General features: G+C 53.9%; 9 protein-coding genes across 9 annotated transcripts; 5 read left to right on the forward strand and 4 right to left on the reverse strand.

The window, feature by feature from the left end:
- Positions 1–215: 215 nt before the first annotated feature.
- On the reverse strand, positions 216–1,679 carry SNOG_12576 (hypothetical protein; the record flags this gene model as incomplete). Its single annotated transcript, XM_001802745.1, has 3 exons — positions 216–711; positions 763–1,379; positions 1,430–1,679. The coding sequence occupies 3 exons, from the start codon at positions 1,677–1,679 to the stop codon at positions 385–387; spliced, it is 1,194 nt and encodes a 397-aa protein (XP_001802797.1). The 3' UTR covers positions 216–384.
- Positions 1,680–2,110: 431 nt separating this feature from the next.
- Positions 2,111–3,675, forward strand: SNOG_12577 (hypothetical protein; the record flags this gene model as incomplete). The annotated part of the gene is made up of 2 exons (XM_001802746.1): positions 2,111–2,302; positions 2,353–3,675. 2 exons carry the CDS (start codon positions 2,111–2,113, stop codon positions 3,673–3,675), a joined length of 1,515 nt encoding a protein of 504 aa, XP_001802798.1.
- Positions 3,676–5,878: 2,203 nt separating this feature from the next.
- On the forward strand, positions 5,879–9,051 carry SNOG_12578 (hypothetical protein; the record flags this gene model as incomplete). Its single annotated transcript, XM_001802747.1, has 3 exons — positions 5,879–6,116; positions 6,167–6,744; positions 6,904–9,051. The coding sequence occupies 3 exons, from the start codon at positions 5,879–5,881 to the stop codon at positions 9,049–9,051; spliced, it is 2,964 nt and encodes a 987-aa protein (XP_001802799.1).
- Positions 9,052–9,715: 664 nt separating this feature from the next.
- Positions 9,716–13,123, forward strand: SNOG_12579 (hypothetical protein; the record flags this gene model as incomplete). The annotated part of the gene is made up of 4 exons (XM_001802748.1): positions 9,716–11,183; positions 11,217–12,804; positions 12,875–13,079; positions 13,100–13,123. The coding sequence occupies 4 exons, from the start codon at positions 9,716–9,718 to the stop codon at positions 13,121–13,123; spliced, it is 3,285 nt and encodes a 1,094-aa protein (XP_001802800.1).
- A 733-nt stretch (positions 13,124–13,856) lies between these two features.
- On the forward strand, positions 13,857–14,977 carry SNOG_12580 (hypothetical protein; the record flags this gene model as incomplete). Its single annotated transcript, XM_001802749.1, has 5 exons — positions 13,857–14,055; positions 14,134–14,254; positions 14,304–14,498; positions 14,571–14,684; positions 14,734–14,977. 5 exons carry the CDS (start codon positions 13,857–13,859, stop codon positions 14,975–14,977), a joined length of 873 nt encoding a protein of 290 aa, XP_001802801.1.
- A 244-nt stretch (positions 14,978–15,221) lies between these two features.
- Positions 15,222–16,698, reverse strand: SNOG_12581 (hypothetical protein; the record flags this gene model as incomplete). The annotated part of the gene is made up of 3 exons (XM_001802750.1): positions 15,222–15,460; positions 15,522–16,577; positions 16,606–16,698. The coding sequence occupies 3 exons, from the start codon at positions 16,696–16,698 to the stop codon at positions 15,353–15,355; spliced, it is 1,257 nt and encodes a 418-aa protein (XP_001802802.1). The 3' UTR covers positions 15,222–15,352.
- Positions 16,699–17,064: 366 nt separating this feature from the next.
- Positions 17,065–17,702, reverse strand: SNOG_12582 (hypothetical protein; the record flags this gene model as incomplete). The annotated part of the gene is made up of 3 exons (XM_001802751.1): positions 17,065–17,143; positions 17,269–17,295; positions 17,434–17,702. 3 exons carry the CDS (start codon positions 17,700–17,702, stop codon positions 17,065–17,067), a joined length of 375 nt encoding a protein of 124 aa, XP_001802803.1.
- Positions 17,703–18,147: 445 nt separating this feature from the next.
- On the reverse strand, positions 18,148–19,454 carry SNOG_12583 (hypothetical protein; the record flags this gene model as incomplete). Its single annotated transcript, XM_001802752.1, has 3 exons — positions 18,148–18,768; positions 18,816–19,253; positions 19,353–19,454. The coding sequence occupies 3 exons, from the start codon at positions 19,452–19,454 to the stop codon at positions 18,148–18,150; spliced, it is 1,161 nt and encodes a 386-aa protein (XP_001802804.1).
- Positions 19,455–20,038: 584 nt separating this feature from the next.
- SNOG_12584 (hypothetical protein) lies at positions 20,039–20,809 on the forward strand (the record flags this gene model as incomplete). Its single annotated transcript, XM_001802753.1, has 1 exon — positions 20,039–20,809. One exon carries the CDS (start codon positions 20,039–20,041, stop codon positions 20,807–20,809), a length of 771 nt encoding a protein of 256 aa, XP_001802805.1.
- Positions 20,810–20,953: the final 144 nt, after the last annotated feature.

Consider the following 20,953-nt stretch of genomic DNA (forward strand, 5'->3'; position numbering starts at 1 on the left):
ATGTGAAAAGATCCACACGGATACTATCACCTAGATAATTAGATGCAACTCATCAGTCGCTACGTAGCCTGTAAAAATGCCTCAATCAGGCTGTGGGTATTACGAAACGTATCGAATACAGTCAACTGCAAGATTGCTGTTTGCCACAGAATGGATACGACTTTGTTCTGGGGGCAGGGAGACGAGGTGGAAGGAGAAATGGTGCATCATGGGTTGATTACACATTGCACAAGTGTAGTGTGCAACTCAGTGAGATACATTTCCATGGTAGTATGTGAAGCTAAATATCATTGGGTTCACGCGGAAACCGAGGTAGGGGTGTGAATGTATCCTGCATGTCAACTTGCATTGACAAGGCCGTTGAGATACACCAACTAAATCTCACTAAGATGCCAGCGTCTTAAGTAGACTGTCCCGTATCGCTTCCTGATCCACTGCCTTTCCTATCAGCACGAGCTTTGCTTGCTCATCGCGTGGTCCCTGCGGTGCTTTGACTTCGTTGGTGTCGTAGATGTTTCGCACGCCCTGGATAAGGAGCATTCGATCGTCTTTGACGGGGATGCGAGCTTTGAGACGATGTATTTCGAATGGTCGTTCTGGGATGATGTGGAGGAGTGTTTCTTCCCACAACATTGTGCGCAGAAACAGGTCGAACCTGTCGATCTGATACGGCTCTAGTGCGGGGAATGATATGGTGGTAGTCGTGATGGTCTGTAGAATGTGAGCGTGCTTGTCTGCACGCAAAGTCAATACAACACTTACCGGATCAAGATGGCTATGTCCTTTGCTTGCAAACTTGAGGTCGGCGTCGGAGACTTCATCATACGCGTGAAGATCTAAGATCATACCTTCTAGCTGAGGGACTTGACTCTTGGTAGTTGTCTCAATCCGTGCTAGACCATTGATGGAGCGTATGCGATCGACCACATTTCGTAGTTCTGGTTCAGACACGAGATCGGTTTTGTTGATGATGATGACGTCTGCATGGCTGATTTGAAGATGTGCGGTTGTGAGAAGCGGACCATGTTCATCATGCTCATGTTCCTGTTTGTTCTCGTCACCATAGCCTTCGTCTAAACTCTTCAACACATTTTTGGCGTCGACGAGCGTTACGATGCCGTCGAGGAAGATGGAACTGCCAAGTCCGTCGTCGAGCCAGAACATGGGTGCGATATTGCCAGGATCTGCTAGGCCGGTGGTTTCGAGCAGGATGTAGTCAAATAGCTCGCCTCTTTGCTCCATCAGATTTTCGATAGCGGCAACGCCCACGTCTTTGACAGAACAGCATATACACCCATTTGCTAGAGGGACGAATGGAACTGGGCTAGCTTCCGTGCTGTTGGTGTCGGAAACAGTGAGTTGCTTTTCAATGTCGATGGCTGTGGAGATGTTAGTCGAAAGCTCTTCCATGAGCACAAAGTTGACATACAATCGCCGAACTCGTTCAAGATGACTGCGATCTTTTTGCCGTGCTGCTCTGTGAGAATGTAGTTGAGTAAAGTGGTCTTGCCTGCGCCAAGGTAACCGGTGACGATGGTGATGGGAACTTTGCTGAGCGCAGTATCGTCTAAGCTGGCCACCAAATTCGGCACTTCCTCGTCCTGACTGTCTCTGTCCTTGGCATTCACTTCAGGCTGTACAAGGCTTGGGACCTCATCGTCTGAAGTATCCGCGTCCATGTCGAGTCGATGATGTGGAGTTTGCAAATAGATTGCAGGGCTAAGAGAAGTTTCAAGGACTTTGGATGTTCTTCACTGAGGGGACTAGATTTTAGATCAGGATGAATAGACGAAATGACATCAATTCCGACAAGCTTGATCGGGGTTCGGCTATGAAAATCCGATGTATAAGGGACACGCTGTAGTCGGGAGGAGACATACTTGGAGCTCAAATCTGACCAAAAAGAGTACAGTGCACCTTGATATCAATTCACAAAGTGTGAGGACGGTATGTGACGTAGCTCGCTGGGAAAGGTCACTGCTAGCGTTAGCGCGGCGTGGCTGTCCCTGCATGTGCAAGCTCAACATGATTCGAACAGACACGCAACAACACCCCCACGCGACACAACCACGACCCCATACTACAGCCACAACACCACAAAAGTCACAAAATGGCATCGCCGGCTTCACCGCGTCTGCCAAGCCCTCCGCCGATCCCAGAGGACCAGTTGTCACCAATGCCAGCCAGCCCCGAGCAGCAGAAGCTCTTCAGCAGCCTCGACCACAATGCTGCGCGAAGAATCCGGCCAGGCACCAAGGCTGAAGACATGGCAGAGGGACCTCCGCTAGTAGATCTGTCAGAAGTGCGAGCACTGCAAGATGCATTCTCGAGGAAGTGCTGACTTATGGATAGATCGACTCAGCTTTCCAGCTCACCGAACACCTGAAAGCGCTGCACAACTTCCTCACACACCCCATCGGCTCGAATGGCACCATCGCAGTGGACAGAGATATGGCGATGAAGCTTGCGCAGCCGCCAGAGAACGTGGACAAGACTCTCTGGCTTTACGAGCTATGTCGCTTCCTCATTCAGAAGGTCAACTCGATCATCGTCGCGCTATTCTCCGATAACCCGCCTTGCTCGTCCATAACCTGCCCCGAGATGCGCGCATCAGAATGGCAATACCTCTGCGCTGTACACGACCCGCCCAAGTCATGTTGTGCTATTGACTACTGCTGCCACACCTTGGACTGGGCTGCAAACACTCTTACATCGCCGAAGCACTTCCCCTCCAGGCTGGCATTGGGCACCGACCAGTCGACACAACACTCACAGGCGCGCCAACTGACCAACATCTTTCGGCGCGTTTACCGCATATTTGCGCATGCCTGGTTCCAGCATCGCGACATGTTCTGGAACGTCGAGGGACGTACGGGGCTATATATCTTCTTCAAGACTGTGTGCGATTACTATGGACTGATCCCGGATGACAACTACACCATACCTCCCGAGGCTGAGGGCGACGGCACTGAGCCTTCCACGGAGTCGAGGTCCGCAATGCTACCAACGATTCTAAAACGTGAGCCTTCTGGGCCCGGGCCAGAAGATTCGGACAACTCTACTATCCTCGAGGGCATCTCAGACCACAATCTCTCCACGGCTGGCACCACCAAGCGGCACAGGCATTCACCATCCGTGGGCGCCACAGCCGTGTCCACAGTAGTGGAAGAAAATGAAGAGGAGGAATATCAACCAAAGGACGCCACTCGACCTGTGACGCAGCTTTTTGAATTGACACCATCAGAGGACGCGCCACAGCCGACAGAGCTAGAGCAAACCGGCGATGCTGAAGATGAAGACGAGGAGGATGACGAAGCCGACGCTGAAGATGCCGACGAGCTGGAGTCCGCTGCGCCAGAAGGCGATGCAGGTGAAGAGGAACCGGAAAAGCAAAGTGCTAGCGACGAAGCCAAGGCAGATCCAACGCCTGAAATCGAGGAAAAGCAAAGTGAAGACGCGCCAACTGCCATCGAGGCCGAGGATGCATCAGACGACAAAGCGTCAGATCTGGAAGGCTCAGATGCAAAGGAGCCTGAAGAGGAGCCTTCGAAGGACGAATCGGGCGTCAGTGAAAGCTCTACGACAAAAGCGGAAGCCGAGAAGGTGGAGACAGATGTGGAGTCTGCCGCCAAACCAGAGGAGCCGCCTGCAGAGGAAGACAAGACCGGAAATTGAGGCCGACACGGTAGACAGAAATGTTGACCTCATGTGCATTTCTTCCGGCTCACCTACGGCTTCATGCAGTAGCGGGATGGGGGTTACAGTTCTTCACGATATACCAATTTTTAGCGAATGCGACCCCTTTGGGATATGCTTGTTTCATCCTGACGATCAGAAACGGGAATTTTCATAATGCAGCGGGAACGGTGATCCTGGTCGATGCGGCTCTGTAGGTTGTGATACCTCGCCCACGTTGTTGGCACAGATACGTGAGACACTAGAGGCATTGGGGTATATTTCACGTCAATAGATCCGAGGACACTGCGACGTGTTCATTCGCCGTCGCCAAGTTGATCAGAAATAAAAGCCTCAGATGACATTCGTGGGCCAAGAGCAATCACTATCTGTGCACGTATACTTGAAACTTAGCATCAAGAACCAGGCCAAGCGATATTACAAAGATTCGTACAGTCGCGTCGATGTTCCAAAAAAAAAGTCGGAGAAAGCAAAGATGCTTGATATCGTACAGTGAGATGGTGGCGCTTATCGATCAGGGCATAGAAAGCGTCTGTTCGCCTGTCAGATTGGTCTCACGTTGGAGGCGTTTGGGGGCCCATGATCAGCATTTTCATGCGCCACCTCAACACAACTTCTTTTGGTGCGCGATATATCATTTCATGACCTGATTCTGAATATTTTGAGCGAGTCGGGCCGTTCTTTAGTCTATGGAAGATAGTTGTATTCCAATCGAGCAAATGTTTTCTCGCATGGACGCTCCGCTCCGCTGCCTTTTCCCTGCAGTGACGTACGCACCTGTGACGATTGGCTGGACTCTGACAGGCTCACTAAGTATCTGGGGTAAGGCGTCGGTGGTGGGTGGTCAGACGAGCCGGTATTCATGCGGGCTGGCCAATGACAGAATGCACTGGCGGCGCACGTGTGGAGATTAGTTCAGGGTGCTTTCGCTGGCCCACGAGAATTGAGGCTTTTTGGTGGTGGAATGCGTGTTTATCCGCGGACTCTGCTGGGACGGCGCAGTGCTTTGAGGAGCAAGCAGGAGATGGAGGATTTGTAGATACGAAAGCAGATAACCGCACACAAGCGAGCGCGCAATGCTGCAGCCCTGCGCATGGCTAGGCGGGCGTTGATATCAAGTCGAGCAGGTCCAGCCATAGAGAGGCGGGCGCTGGCGGCTCCCGTGAATTTACGAGAAATCGTGACGGCGTCCCACGCACTGGTCAGCCCCCACGCTTCTCCACATTCTGGTGTCTTGAGGTCGCGTTCGAGTTCGAGTCCGGCCCGTCGCATGCACGCATTCCAGTGGCCTTGCTCCTCGAGGCTCTCTCTGATTGCTGACGGCTACCGCGTCGTCGCAGGTGGTCGTCGCCATTCGCCAGCGCTCTGCAAACTACCCCTCACCTGTTCAGGCATCTCCTGGACAGCTCGAGGGCACGGGACCGCCTTAGCACTGATATCGCGGCTGCTGCGGCGTAGGATTCTGCATCCTGGCACGCTCCCAAATATAGCGAACCTAAGTCCTCGCCGCGGCAAGCTTACAATTACGGGATTGCTCCCATATCCACTCGGCCTCCCGCGCCTGATCGCCTCCCTCCCACGAAGCATCTCGTCCTGGCTTCCCCACGCTCAGGGTTCTCTCCACACCACACAAGCTGTCACCATTACTCGCCGCATCACGTCCGACGTCGTGTCTCGCCTGCGCACCCACCGACGAGGCCCGACTGCAAGTCATCGTCCAGGGTTCAGCCCGATTCGCACGGGTCCTCGCCCCTCTAGTATCTGCTACGCGGCACCTGTAGAGCTCGCAGCACGTCGCAGCGCTCGACAGCCACGGGCTCAAGCCTCCTCGGACCATCGCACTAGTACCTGCCTCTGATCTGCTGTGCCTGTTGGGCCTCCACCCCCGCGCACATCTCTCTGGCGCATCTCGTCGTGATTCCAAGAAGCATGCGCGCCACCTCTAGGGCGGCTTCCAGATTCCTTGACTAACTTCACCATCCTTGGGCAAACGCACACGCGAGCCTCCCCGCCACCGCAACACAAACTCCACACCTTACCCCAGACACGCCCACCGTCTTGCCCTAGCACACCGCACAACTTCACACGGCCCTGCGCACCGGCGATGACGGCGCAAACCCTCTCAATGCATGCAGGGCACCCGTTGGAGCTGGGCAAAATACAGACGCAGTTTCCAGACAAGATGGAAACCAATTCCGGCGCTGCGGAGCCGCCAACGCCCGCATCGCCAGACAGCGGCGAGGGGCGCGGACGCCGTCGCGACAGAAGTGAAGACGATGGCGGCGACGGGGACGAGGGCACGGGCTCTAGGAAGAGACGGAGGAGCAGAAAAGGGCTCGACAAGAAATTTGAATGTCCGCACGAGGGCTGCGGGAAGAGCTACTCGCGCGCCGAGCACCTATACAGGCACCAGCTGAACCGTGGGTGACGGCTTGAAACACTGCATTGCACAACATGCTAATCTATGTAGACAACCCCAAGCAAATCTACCACTGCGACTTCCCAGACTGCCACCGCTCCTTCGTTCGACAAGACCTCTGCGCGCGACACAAGGAGAGACACACCGCTCGAGGCTCCCAGCTCCTGCGCAAAGATACCTTCAATATGCACAACCTGAATCCGATTGTGACGGCAGCCCTGGGCGGTAAGAATGCGCCGCCAGCGAAGCCAATGGATATGAAGAGGCAAACGCCACATGGACTGCAGTCTCCAGCGTCTGCAACAACATCCAATCTTGCGAGCCAGATGTCGCCACCAACCTACCACTCGCCCGCGTCGAGCATGAACAGAAACGACTCTCTGCAGCGCAATGGAAGTGAAGACGCGTATCGAAATAGCTCAGACGTCAAGCCTTATGACATGCAGGCCCAAGGCGCTGGGAACTTTGCACCCCCACCGCGTCCGTCCGCTTTGGGTAACTACAGTGGAGGTCGAACACCTCTCCACAACTCCCCACATGTGGGTAACGGCAACTTCACACGGCCCGACTTGCGCGCGCAGACCTCAAACATCTCAGGTTATGGCTCGAGCTCGCCCTATAGCGCAGCTGTAACACCTGCACCGTCGTACCCGCCATCGGCGGCGTCGATAGCTTATCAAAGTCAACCTAACAGTGGGTTTCAGTCCCAGCAAAGTTTCTCTCCATTCTCATCCTTACCTCCTCCAGAATACCCGTCCCACTCTGTAACCCCCGTGGCTAGAGAACAGGAGAACCAGTACTACAATGGCACCACTGGGCAGACCCCAATGAATGGGGTTGAGTCCACTGCCGCCCAATTGAACGGCGTCTCGGAAGCCATTATGGATCAAACACCATCCTATGCTATGCCCATGTTTGGGGGCGAAGGTTACAGTCGCTCGCCGTTTGCCATGGCTGACGATTTTGCCGCATGGTTGTTTAATGACAACCAGCTCGCCGCCGGCGGAGCATCTCCAATGGGCTACCCGGCCGGAGGTAACCCCGTAGCGGGTGCATCTTCTCAGATTGGATTACAGGCACCTTATTTCAACTACGATCCTTCGGTTTCTGGCTACCAGAACAATCCTGCGCCTCCAGTATCACATCCAATGGCAGTACATAGCATTCTTGACACTACTCTACCCGAATCTGCGCTATCGGAAGATAAGCGCCAGGCACTGCTCGACATCATCCATCATCGCTTCAACGAGACTGACCATGCTCCAGTCAAGAAACAGAAAGAGGACATCATGGAGGGCAACAAGGACGACGACCATCATGTCCTGAGCTTACGCATGATGCAGACTTATATTAGCTCGTACTGGGTCCACTTCCATCCTCAGCTGCCGATCCTCCACAAGCCGACATTCAACGCAAGCAATTGCCCTGATCTTCTGCTACTCACCATCATGTGTCTTGGTGGATCATGCCTAGAGAAGAACTATGGGCACGAAGTGACGCAGGCTTGCGCTGCGCTATCCAACTTCCTTGCTTGGCACCTCAGGTGGGAGCTCTTCATGGATGCTGACTTCCGCCCGCCGGCAAAGCTGTGGATATTCCAAAGTCTTCTCTTGCTCGAAGTCTTTGAGAAGATGTACTCCACTCGCCCGCTACACGAGCGCGCACACATCCACCATGCAACCACCCTGACGCTAATGCGGCGAGGGAGCTCGCTCATTGGAAGGTCAGCCCTGGACTCGCCCCCAAGCATGAAGGATGGAAAGAGTGGTTCGATTGGCGGCACACACACACCTGACGAATGGTGGAACCATTGGATCACGAATGAGGCTACTAGGAGAGCAGCATTTGCGGCCTTTGTCATGGACAGCATACATGCCACCATGTTTGGACACAGTGCCGTCATGGTTGCACATGAGATGCGTCTACCATTGCCATGCGACGAAGCACTGTGGTCTGCGACAAGCAGCTCGGAAGTGGGACGGGTCGAAGCAAGCCTGCACTCCAACGGGGTCAAGCAAATGAGCTTCCTCGATGGCCTCAAGAAAACACTGAACGGGCAAACTGTGCGTACAAACTCTTTCGGTCGCACAATCTTGATGGCAGGTCTGCTTAGTGTCTCGTGGCACATGAATCAGCGAGACCTCCAAGTCAGCTCGCTTGGTGTCACACAGGCTTTGGGTGGACGCGATAAGTGGCGAGGCTCACTCACTCGCGCGTTCGACTTCTGGAAGCAGGATTTTGACAGCTCGCTTGCACGCCCGAACGACTTCACCGTACCGACTACATTTGCCTACTCGAACGGAATGGACGACGACAACGTTTTCGAGGCCAGGACTGTGCTACATCATCTCGCACACATGGCGATGCATGTCGATATTGTGGACTGTCAGATCTATGCTGGCGCTGCACGGTTACTCGGTCGCTCCATTACGCCACAAGACTACAACGGCGCTCAGCGGCGTATGAAGGAAGTATGGGCACCAACTGCTCGCGCTCGGGATGCTACCTTCTATGCTCTGCAATTCCTATCAAAAGTCATGGTCGCTGGAGATCACACTCTCAACCCCAAAACTGCACCACAGGCGGGCTTCTCCTATTCGGCTCGGGACGACTTTCTTCTCAACCGACCTTGGGTGCTCTACTTCGCCACTCTCATCGTCTGGTCATACGGATACGCGCTCGACGGACCTATCACCCCGCCCTACTCTATCCCTACCCACGAGGATAAAGTCAAGGACATGGCCGGCTTCTTGACACGCGTTGGAGGCGTCAGCAAGCCAGACGACCTGGCCAATCTGCGCGATCGGAATGCATGTCTTGGACTCCTCATCATCATGCGCGACATGTTCAAGAAGACGAGGTGGGAGCTGCTACACGAGGCGAGCAACTTATTGACCAAGTGCATCGAGATGCTTGTCCCTGGCGGTGACTACTAAACCACTCCGTGCTTCGTCGCACTCACTGTTGTTTTACCTTGCCATCATGTTACTTGATTTTGACGGATATACCAGACTGGGCGGGCGATTTACGATGTTATGGCATTATCTTCACTTTGCATTGATGTTCATACGGTTCAAGGCATTCTGTACATGATTTTTTATGCATCCTCCCCGGGTGGTGGAGTGCTGAGTTTGCTTTATACCCCATGGGTTGTTGGTGCGAATTTGATATCGCTTGATTCGGTATGGAATATGGGAATATGATTTTAGGTTGCATTAGCATGATGCGTTGGAATTAATGCGGATTGTTGATACGATGAACATGGTCTTTGCTTTCGTATTTCTGACTACAACTCTGATACTGATGCGTGAGTGAATGTTTTAATACCGCCATCCGGGCAGTTACAGCTGTCAGAGTTCACGTGACCACGCGAAGGCGCGAATTATCTGAACGCGCGCCTCCCCGTCTGGCAATCGCCACAGCCGCCCCCGCGGCAGTTACGATGCATCTTCAAACACACTTGTCCATGCCCAATTCAATTACCTTCATTGCACCTGAAGTTTTCGGTTCTCGACAAATTGTACTGTCGCAAGTGATTGCGTCATCGATCTTTGCGACTCGAGCAGCGTTCCAGCACCAAGCAGCGACCATGACAGAAGGATGCCTCGGTTGAAAGCAGCAACTGTGTCGGATCAGACGGTGAGGAAGAGGAAGAGAAAATTGTGCGACGAGCATGCGCCGGCGGAAAGCACGCCTGCGCCGGACAGCGAAAACACGTCCCTCGACGCCTCGGGCAACGAAGGCGCAACAACCACAACGGTACCTACAAAGACACACGATGGTGGGAAGAAGCCACGAAGAACGCCCAAGAAAGGCGGCGCAGCCAAGCCAGCATTGGTGCGCCATGCATCCTCCACCTTGATCGAGACGACGATTCCATGGCCTGAGCACTTCACGAAGCTGTCCCAGGTCCACCGCGCCCTGAACCTCGTCTACACGTTCTGTTGTACGCGCAAGCACCTCGCGACCACGCTGGATAATTTGAAGGCAACTGTGGAAGGGCACATAAAGCGACCACTGCTCATCGAAGATGTGGCGCAAATAACGGCTCTGATACCAAAGTCTATCACCTTTGCGTATGTGGATGAGGCCATGCTGCAGATCAACCTGATGGGCCAGGAAGATCACATCCAAGGCCGCAAAACGCAGGACTTTGTCATCACGATGCCGGAGCCGGAGAAAGGCGAGCATAAAGAAGTTCTGCTGTTCGAGTTTATCGATGGTGATTTGAAGCGACAAGTCCAACATGCGAAGACGGGCGAACCTACTAAGGCGACACAAAAGCTGCGCCATGAAGAGCTGAAGATGCCGGTTTTCAGTCAGAAACAGATGATGAATATGATTGAGAAGAGGAATGTCAAGTTCACAAGCGCGGTTAATGCGTTTTTGAATCAGTGCGCCGAGGATAAGGTTGATGCGGTGGAGAAGATGAACGAGATTTCACAGGCATTCGTTCCGGTGCCGGCTGAGAGCAGAGCTTCGACGCCAGGGCCAGATAGGGCTTTGATACCGAGCACTATACCGACAGAGCGAAAAAGCATACCAGAAATTGTGGATGAGATCAAGACTCTGGAATGGTACACTGGTCAGATCGTCCCGGATGGCCACCGCGTATTCGATCCGCAGGAAGCGATATATGGCGACTTGAACTTCCAGCTGTCCCAGAACATGGTTAATGCGCTGTACAACACGAAGAATATCACACAGCTGTATGCGCATCAGGCAGAGGCAATCAATAATCTTTACGAGGGACACAATATCATTGTGTCGACTTCCACGAGCTCGGGCAAGTCGCTGATCTATCAGTTGCCTGTGCTGCATCAGCTGGAACAGGATCCCGACACTCGCGCAATGTACATCTTTCCCACGAAAGCGCTTGCACAAGATCAGCGGAAGAGTATGAAGGAGCTACTTAGATTCATGACCGGGTTGGAAGAAGTCGTTGTCGAGACTTTCGATGGCGATACACCAATGTCTGAGCGCAACTATATTCGGGATGAGGCTCGCATTATCTTCACGAACCCAGATATGCTGCACATCACCATCTTACCACAAGAGGACGCATGGCGTACGTTTCTCCAGAATTTGCGATTTGTCGTAGTAGACGAGTTACATGTCTACAACGGCCTCTTCGGCGCACACATGGCTTACATCATGAGGCGCTTGCGAAGGATATGTGCGGCGCTAGGAAATCGCCATGTCAAGTTTATTTCGTGCTCGGCGACGGTTGCGAATCCTGAAGAGCATATGCGGACAATCTTTGGCGTTGACGAAGTCAGGTTGACGGATTTTGATGGATCGCCTTCTGGACGCAAGGAGTTCCTGTGCTGGAATACCCCGTTCAAAGATCCAGGAGATCCGACTTCTGGAAGAGGCGATTGTATGGCGGAAACCGCGAAGCTGTTCTGTCAGCTGATGCTGAGAGGTGTTAGGTCCATCGCATTCTGTCGAGTGAGAAAGCAGTGTGAAGCTTTACTGTCTGCCGTCAAAATGGAGCTTACGAATCTTGAGAGGACGGAGGTCCTAGCTCGGGTCATGTCGTATCGAGGTGGGTATACACCTCAGGATCGACGGCAGATTGAGCGAGAGATGTTTGATGGCAAACTCATCGGCATCGTGTGTACCAGCGCCTTGGAACTCGGTGTTGATATTGGATCGCTGGACGCTGTTGTTACGGTCGGCTTTCCGTACACCATCGCCAATCTTCGGCAGCAAAGCGGACGAGCAGGTCGGAGGAACAAGGACTCCTTATCCGTGTTGATCGGTGACTGCTTCCCAACAGATCAATACTACATGTCAAACCCGGACGAGATCTTCACGAAGCCCAATAGCGCCTTGCAGGTCGATCTAGAGAACATGCTCGTTGTCGAAGGGCATATCCAATGTGCCGCCCATGAGATCCCCATCAATATCGAGACAGACACTGCCTACTTCGGCCCTCTCCTATGTAAGGTCGCTCGTGAGCGTATGCGCCGAGACCCTCAAGGCTTCTACCACGTCAACGAGCGCTTCCTTCCCCAACCATCGCGCTTTGTCGCCATCCGCGACACCGAGGAAGACCACTTCGCCATAATCGACATCACCCACGGCAAGAATACCGTTCTCGAAGAACTCGAAGCATCCCGCGCCTTCTTCACTCTCTACGACGGAGGCATCTTCCTGCACCAAGGCAACACGTACCTCGTCAAAGAATTCTCCCAAGAGCGCATGCTCGCCAAAGTCGAACTTGTCAAAGTCGACTGGACGACCCAACAACGCGACTACACGGACATCGACCCCGTGGAAACCGAAGCCATCCGCCGCATTCCCGGCTCCAAATGTAAAGCCTTCTACGGCCCCATCAAAGTCAAACAAGTCGTCTACGGCTTCTTCAAAATCGACAAGAAGCGCCGCATCCTCGACGCCGTGCAAGTCGACAACCCACCCATCATACTATTTAGCAAAGGAATGTGGCTCGACGTCCCGCGCTCCGCTCTTGATATCCTCAAGTCGAGAAGATTGAACATCGCAGCGGGCATCCACGCAGCCGAACACGCCGTCCTCTCCCTAATGCCGAACTTCGTCATCAGCATGCCCGGCGACGTGCGCACCGAGTGTAAATTCGCCCCCAAGGAATTCGCGAAGAAGGAAACTCAACGAAAGCGGCCTGCGCGACTTACTTTCTACGACGCGAAGGGCGGCGCGTCGGGGTCAGGCATTAGCACCAAGGCATTCGAACATGTGGATATGTTACTCCAACAAGCCTGCGAGCGGCTGCAGAATTGCGCGTGTCTCGAGGGATGTCAAGGAATGCTGCAATAACGACCAGTGCAAGCATGCGAATCAGGTTATATCGAAAGCTGGCGCGAGAGTCGTGGTCATGTGTATCCTGGGCCGCGAGAAGGATATCGATATCGAAAGTCTACCTTGGGGTGAAGAGGATACTGTGCCTGCAGGCATTGAGACGGTGGTTGAGGCGGAGGAGGTGCGGATGGCTGGGGGCAGGAGGGCGGTGCTTGGTGGGGATGAGGGGTTAGATAGAGAGGAGATGAAGAGGGCGAAATTGGTGGATGGGGTGTGGGTCAAGGTTGAGGAGGAGGAGGATGACCATTTTAGTAGGAGCATTGATATGTATCGCGGGGAGAGGACGTTTATTGGGGTTCATAAGACGGGCTGAAAGCCTTGAATTAGACTCCTGGGTTATACTTCTGTTTTGAGAGGGTTTTCCATGAGGGAATCTGATAAAGCTTGTGTATGTCTGGCAGTCTGGGATACGTGCTCGTTGCGAAAATACCGTTTTGTAGCATATGTTTTGCACATTGAGATTTCTTTTTCGCTGCAAAAGCCGGTACCATATATTAACGCGAGGTCTCACACACAGCTACACTTGGTTCCACCAACGCATATTCATCATCCTCAGTAGCTATCGAGCAACTCAGATATGAATGCCAACATAGTATCAATTACCCTAGCACTACTGGAGCATTATTCCTCCCTCACCCTCCCCTACAAGTGAAAATCCATGATCTGACACTTCCAACCCATCATCCGGTACACTTGCGAGCCTTCCCCCCAAGCCTCACCCCCAACCACGGTACACCATCGGACTTGTGCACCCACCTGCAAAAACGCCGCATATAAGAAGAATTCCTCCTCCCTTGATTTCATGTCTGATCTCGAAGACGTTGTGAATATCTCAACATCTCGGTGTCGGAACTTTACTTCAATATTCACTTATTTCTGACTGTGTCCAGGCTGCACAATGACACTCCTCTCACACCCTCCCCCACCCCCTCCCCCTCCGCGCGAGAAACACATCTTCCGCACCCTGCGCACCGCGACATCCACCTCGTGGCCGGGAATCTGCGGCTCGGGAGTCTGGATCTTGTGTTTCGCCCTGCTACTCAGCTGCGGGTACTTCGGCGCCATGCTCGCACTGGGATTAGAGTTACTGAAGATGGGTAAGGAAGCAACACATACGCCCGTTCAAGGTACCTCGTGGCAGTGTTTAGAGTTGCAGTGCTGAGAGAAATATCCAGGCTCCCACGTGCAATGCCGCCTGCCGTCGTCGGATGCGGCGTTCAGCCAGAAGCTGCCGGTGACGTATACGGCGGTTGATGGAATGAGGGTGGGGGATTTGGGGGAACAGATGGGGAAAATGTATTTGGCACTCCTTCGTCGAAAATGCTGCACTTGCTAATGCAATCAGGAATATTGTCTTGATATCCGCCATCTTCCCGCTATTCCCCATCCTGATCCTCCCCCTCCTCATCACCCTGCATTTCTGCCGCTGCGGGATACGCAACCGGACGGGCATGGGGTGGGCAATTTTCCTGGGTGTGTTTGAGCTGGGCAATGTGTTTAATGCAGATGTTGTAGGCGTGGACGAGAAGGCAGGGAAATGGTAAGTCTCTGCCTCTTTTTTTCTTTTTCTTTTATCAAGATAGTGTGTGAACGTGATGCTGATATAAAATAGGTACACGCGCTGCTCCCTCACCCCCTCCGAACTCTCAACTTTCATCCACAAACGACATGTGCGATGGAGTCTGGGTACTGCGGCGCAGATACTCAGTGGCGTGGCTTGTTTATGGTAATCACCTCCTTCCATCTCCCGACCCTTATATACTAAACCCACCCAGTTCCATCCTCTACTTCTCCCTCGCCGTCCTCGCGGCCTACAAAAACCGCTTTGCTGCCCAGTCTGCCAGTATCCGCATGGACGCGCTGGCGCAACAATCGCCGTACAATGAGGATCACCTGCCGACGCGGATGTCGACTGATCGGCCGGATGGACCGAGTCCGGCGCTGTATAATACCGCTGGGGCAATGCCGGTGGCAGGGTTGGGCGTGGGGAGGGGGAGGGTTGTGGTGAGGGATGTTTGACTGGCGGTGGAAGGTGTGGGAAGGGGATTGTGACGGGGGCGTTGAGGGGGATTAGTACGCGGATATGCGGAAAGTCGCTCTGAGTTTGTAAGTTTTCGTAGTATTGGGGAACGTTGAACAGGCAGAGATACCCATCGCATTGTATGCGACTATTGCTCACTGCCATGTCAACCTCGAAGCGTGTCGTCTCACGCACACCATCAATGCAATGCTATCGCAAGGAAACAACTCGAATTGATAGATAAGCTACATAAGAAGCCGCCTCTGCCATCCGAAAGACTATCTGGGGGATACTTGCTTACACAAAAGACAAAAAGTTCAAGCTCATTATATCTCCGCGGTGGTACATACAAATTTTCATCCAGGCTGGGCTATCTACATGCGGCTGCGATACGGCCTGGGAACGGGAGGCTGGAAGAATCTGTCAGGCAGCCTGTTGCCGTACTGATCGAAGCGGTAGTCTTCCTTTTGTTCAATCCACATCTGCGCAGACCTCGTCAGTCCCAGCTCACAGACGTCCGCGTGCGTTGAAGATTTTCCTTACCTCGCGTTCCTTGTACTCCTTGGAGAGAGGCACTGGTTGGGGATTCAGTATTTCTTCGTCGCCAAAGCCCGCGTCGCCTTGGAACCTACGCTGGTAGTGGGCCGCGCCAACGGGCTGCGGGGCGCCGTACTCGGCATACTCGCCGTACGGGCCGTAGTTGCCTTGTCCTTGTCCTTGGGCACGGGCGCGACGGGCGTCGCTCTGCATCCAGGAGTCGCGCTCAGGGAGACGGTCCTCGTAGGCTTCGGGGCGGCGGCCTAGAGGCTCAGGGAAGGGGCGGGACTCGTGGTGGCGTTCCTCGGGGTACTCGGAGCGGTACTGGTCGTGTTGCTCGTAGCGGTCATCATACTGGGCCTCGTAGCGTTGGGGATGGTCGAGGTGGCGGGGGTCACGGCCGCGCTGGACATGGATGTCGGCCTCGACGTGCTGGTGATGGGGGCCATGCTCGTCGATGTGGATGTCGGCGTGCTGCTCGTAGCGAGGCGGGCCCTGGCGGTCGCGCTCGAAGTAGACGTCACGCTCCTCGACACGTTCGACACGTCGGGGAGCAGCATCGCGCTCAATGTAGACCTCGCGCTCGACCCTTTCGTGAGTGTGCTGGGGCGGCGCGTGGGTGTGCTGATGCTGAGGAGGAGGAGGCGGAGCGTCGCGATGGATGTCGATGTCGATATGGGTCTCCTTGGTCGACTCCTTCTCCTTGGGCTTCTTGGGCTCCTCGACGGGCTCCAGAGCGGTCAGGTAGCCGAGCACCTCGGAAAGACTGGCGTGGGCGAAGTTGAGCTCCTTCTCGCGGTTCTCGAGCTTCTCCTTCTCGCTCAACAGCCAGTAGACGCGGTGACGAACGCCGATGCGGCGTCCGGCTTCGACATCACCACTGACGCGCTCCGTGTGCGGCGTGATGTTCTCCAGGGCGCCGCGCACGTCTCGCATGGCGCCGTAGACCCAGCGCGACTTCTCGGGGTTGGCCTCGAGGGCATCGTGGACTTCGCGGACGGACAGCAGGCGACGCACTTCATCGAGGTCGGAGCGGACGCGGCCCAATGATGCGCACGTAGACTGCATTGGATGGGCCGACGTCGCGCACTCGCTTCGCCTTGAAGAGGAACTCTCCAACCTTGTAGGCGCCGCCGACTGCCGTGGCGGCAGCACCGAGGGTGAGAAGCTCTCCTTTAACCATGGCGGATGCCGAGGAAGCTCCTAGGAGCTATGTAGAGCGAGGTGTTGCGTGTTCAATTGATTGTATGATGGCCTGCGGAGCTGTGGATGCGTGGCATCCCGCACCGATGTACAGCGTCGGCAGGTGGAGACGGTGAAGGTGAGTGTTAGGTTTGAAGTTAGCTGAGAAGCCTGAGCTGAGCTGCGCTGGGTGCTAGGTCAATAACACGGAGGTTGGGAGCGCAAGGTGCGCCATGTGGCATGTGCGCTTCATGCACAACAACAACCAGTTCCCAGGCCGAGCTTTCTCCAGAACGTGTCATGTTGACTTGAGCAGACGCCACGCGTTCTCAGCTGCTCATTCGTCTGCCCTCCCTCGATCAGCTGCTCAGCTGAACGCCATATCTGTTGATCGATTGCGTGGATCGATATCAAAAGGAAGCACAACTTCCTCGGCTATGGAGCTCCTGGGACAGGGGTCGCTCCAGTTAGCTTAGCTTGTGAACAACACATCACCAGTCTAGCCCGACCGACATCATACCATTCGGGGAGCATGGGCCTTACTTCTCGAAAATCCGTACGCATTACTTACACATGTGCAGTGTACAAAGGCGAGAACCTAGCATATGTCCAGTTCCAAAGAAAAAAAATTGGGAAATTCTTTGTTTACCAAGCTCTAGAGCTAGTACTTATCCATCGTCTCCACAGGTAACCATCCAATCGTCCACGGTGAAGGCCAACACAACGAAAGCACTACGGCATGCGATTCCACATGTCCACATGCTCCATGTCCTCGTCCTCGTCCTCATTCTCCTTGCCCTTGTGCCAGTCCATGTCCAGCAAGCTTCCACGAGCCGAGCTCTGGCCTTGGAAGAATCCCAAGTCCAAGTACAAGAAGTGCGAGAGTACGGGTTTGATGTTCACCAGGCGCCTCATGCTGCAGGTATTGAATAGGACTGGGAAGGATGGAGCACGGAATAGGTCACGAAGGTCACGAAAAGAGCCACCAAAGGGAGGAAGGTCCATGGCAGGAGACCGCCACCCAGTGTGATCGAATAATGAATAGCTACGACAGCGAATAATGGTGCCCTGAATTTACACCACTTAATCTACCGTACCGTTTAAAGCTGAAGACTAACGGGCCAACACAATCAATCTAACAACATTGACTCCTCAGACCTTGAAGGCTTCCACGGCAACGTTTCAGGCGCCAGTAGTCCAAAACCTGCTATCTGACTACTTCTGGCCTTAGCTTATAAGTCTTCGACGTCAGATAATAGGTGTTTTCGCTGTCGTGCGAATCGCGACCACTCTGCCGCCCCGTCGATGAACTACCGTGGCTGGAGTGACCACACGTGCGACAACGAGAGCAATATGGCAATATTCAGAACTTCAGACTACAATGTGCTAAACCATCACTAGCATATGAACAAGAAACACCACTCTCATCCTCCCACTACCATTACATTTCCTACTTGCCATACTTCTTAACAAAAGCTCGAACCTTCGGATCGCTCAAACTCAACACATTCCCCTCCGCCTCCAGCAACTCATGATTCTTCTTCTCAACCTCCGCCTCCAAATCACGCAACTGCCTATCCAACCGTGCGTCCGTCAAGTGGACCTGCTGGAACGGCGTGTGCTTGAACAAAGCGTCGACGATGACGCGCAAATCAGCATCGGCTTTGCTCGAGCGTTCGGCCAGTTTGTCGTGCGTAGATGTGGATGTAGAGGCATAGTGCTCTCGAAGCTTGCCCTCGCGTTCGGCTTGGGCGTGGATTAGTGAGTCTTGGAGAGCTTCGATGCTGTCTTGGTTGAAGGGTATGCCGGCGTGGCGGAGAGCGTCTTGGAGGGCTACAGGTAGGTCCAGGGTTTTTGAGGGCTTTAGCTTGACCATGGGCGTGAATGCTGATAGTGGCTCGGATGTAGTCCTTCGTCGTGGTGGAGTGGGTCGGATGGCATGGGCTTCTGGTAGACGCTTTGATGCTGCGTCGCTGACATGTGCGAGTGCTTGTTGGAAGCCATCGACGTCTTGTGTGCTGGTTGTGATGGTATCGAGGCGCTTGCCCATGTAATCGAGTGTCGTGAGAATCTACTGTTGTTAGTCGTAAACAAGAGAGTGAGATGTGTGACACGTACGTAATTCAACCATGCACCTCGAGCCTGTGTCACTTCTCGATCTTTTCGCTCCTTCATTTCGTTCATTGGCTTTCGTAGCTCGTGCTCGACCACCATCTCAGCGACCGACGCGATCTCCGAGTGCAGTTCCTCCATTTCAGCTTGCAAAGCAGCTTTCCGTCCCTTCAATTCCTCGTCTGATGTATCAGAGCGTCCATTTGACTGGCTGTCAGAGAGGCTGTTGAGGTATACCGCATCTACTCTAGCCTTGATCTCACCAGTGCGGAAAGAGACGATGGCTTTGCACCACTGATCGATGGACTTCTCGTCTCCGCCTTTTTCAAGCTCTGTGACAAGCTTGGAGACGATGCCCGGTAGTCTGCTTAAAATTTGATCATCTGATGCGAGCCGCTCACTGAGGTAGCTCCTGATGCTGGATTTGTCGGTGTCAACCTCTCTCTGTGACTCAGCAAGTTGCTCCAGTGACGGTTGCAACCACGTCGTCGACCTGGTTTAGTCAGTCACGCTACTTTGAAACATGAACATCAGAAGACGAACAGCAACATCCAATCTAGCCTTCTCTTGTCCCTCCTTTCTCCTTCTCTCGTTCCGTGAGTGCTCGACATCCATATTTGGCTTGTCGAGTGCCTTCAATTTCATCAAAGCATCTTTCTGTGCTTCCAGTACTTTCGATTGCGCCTCGATAGCAGCAGTTGAGCCCTGCAATGATTCAATCGCGGAGGCGATCTCGTGATCGAGAATTGGTCGAACTGGTTCCCCTTCGCTCTCATATTGGTGGAGCAGGCCTCTCTTCCTCAACGTCTGGTATCTAACACATATTAACTCGGGTCTTACACTCCATTCAACTTGCCTACAATTCAAGTTCTTCTTTGGTCAAAAGAGTGTCTTCGTGGAGATACTCCTCAACCCATGTGGCAGCTTCATGCTTTATTGCCTCGTCCTCAAAACCAAGGAGTATCTTATCGAGATCAACATTGAGACCGCGCTCCTCTAGGACGTTCAGCAGGTGGTGAGCGGCTTGCTCTTCCGCCATGTTGTGGTTGGGTCGTTGTCGTGGGATGTTTTGCTGGAGCCAAAGCGGTTAGATTCCGCCTGAACTACGGTTGACCAAGTAAATCCAATCGCGCAGTCGCGCTTTCGGGACGCGTGCGCGAACCACTTAACTTTTCGGTGAAGCCTTTCAAATCTGTTACACCGCGTCAACTTCGCATACTACATACACAATGGCTACCCCAGCTCTCGAGCCCGTAATATCCCCTTCAGACTCCTCCCAGCCAACCAAAGACACAACAAACGGCACCTCAAAATCCTCTACATCCACACCCGCAAACCCCTCACATGAAGAATACCAATACCTCAACCATGATATCCGACATCCTTCGCAAATGGCGAGCACCGCCCCGACCGCACCGGCACTGGGAACCTACGCCCTCCCCTTCCCCCCACAACTAAAATTCACACTCTCCCGCCCCTCCACTGACCCCTCCTCACCACCCGACCTCATCCTCCCTCTCCTTACCACAAAGCGCGTTTTCACGCGCGCCGTAATCGCCGAACTCCTCTGGTTCATCGCCGGCTCCACACACTCGCAACCGCTCAGCGACGCAGGCATCAAGATCTGGGACGGCAACGGGTCGCGCGCATATCTCGACAGCGTAGGCCTCAATCACTACGAAGAAGGCGAACTAGGGCCCGTGTATGGGTTTCAATGGCGTCATTTCGGCGCGGAGTATAAAGGACATGCGCACGATTACACAGGCGAGGGCGTGGACCAACTCGCCGACGTCATCGACAAGATCAAGAACAAGCCGTATGATCGCCGCATCATTCTGAGCGCGTGGAATCCCGCAGATTTGAAGAAGATGGCGCTCCCGCCGTGCCATATGTTTGCGCAGTTTTACGTGTCGTTTCCGAATGGCAAGGAGCGGAGGGGTGTCCTGCATAGTCTGCTGTATCAGCGCAGTTGCGATATGGGTCTCGGTGTGCCGTTTTAATATCGCGTCGTATGCCCTGCTGACGCATATGCTGGCGCATGTGTGTGATTTGACGCCGGGCACATTCACGCATACCCATGGGGCGATGCGCATGTGTATGCGGACATGTGGGAGGCGTTGAAGTGGGCAGTTGGAGCGGGAGCC

This window comes from Parastagonospora nodorum (assembly GCF_000146915.1).
Source record: "Parastagonospora nodorum SN15 chromosome Unknown scaffold_23, whole genome shotgun sequence".
Taxonomy (NCBI): domain Eukaryota; kingdom Fungi; phylum Ascomycota; class Dothideomycetes; order Pleosporales; family Phaeosphaeriaceae; genus Parastagonospora; species Parastagonospora nodorum.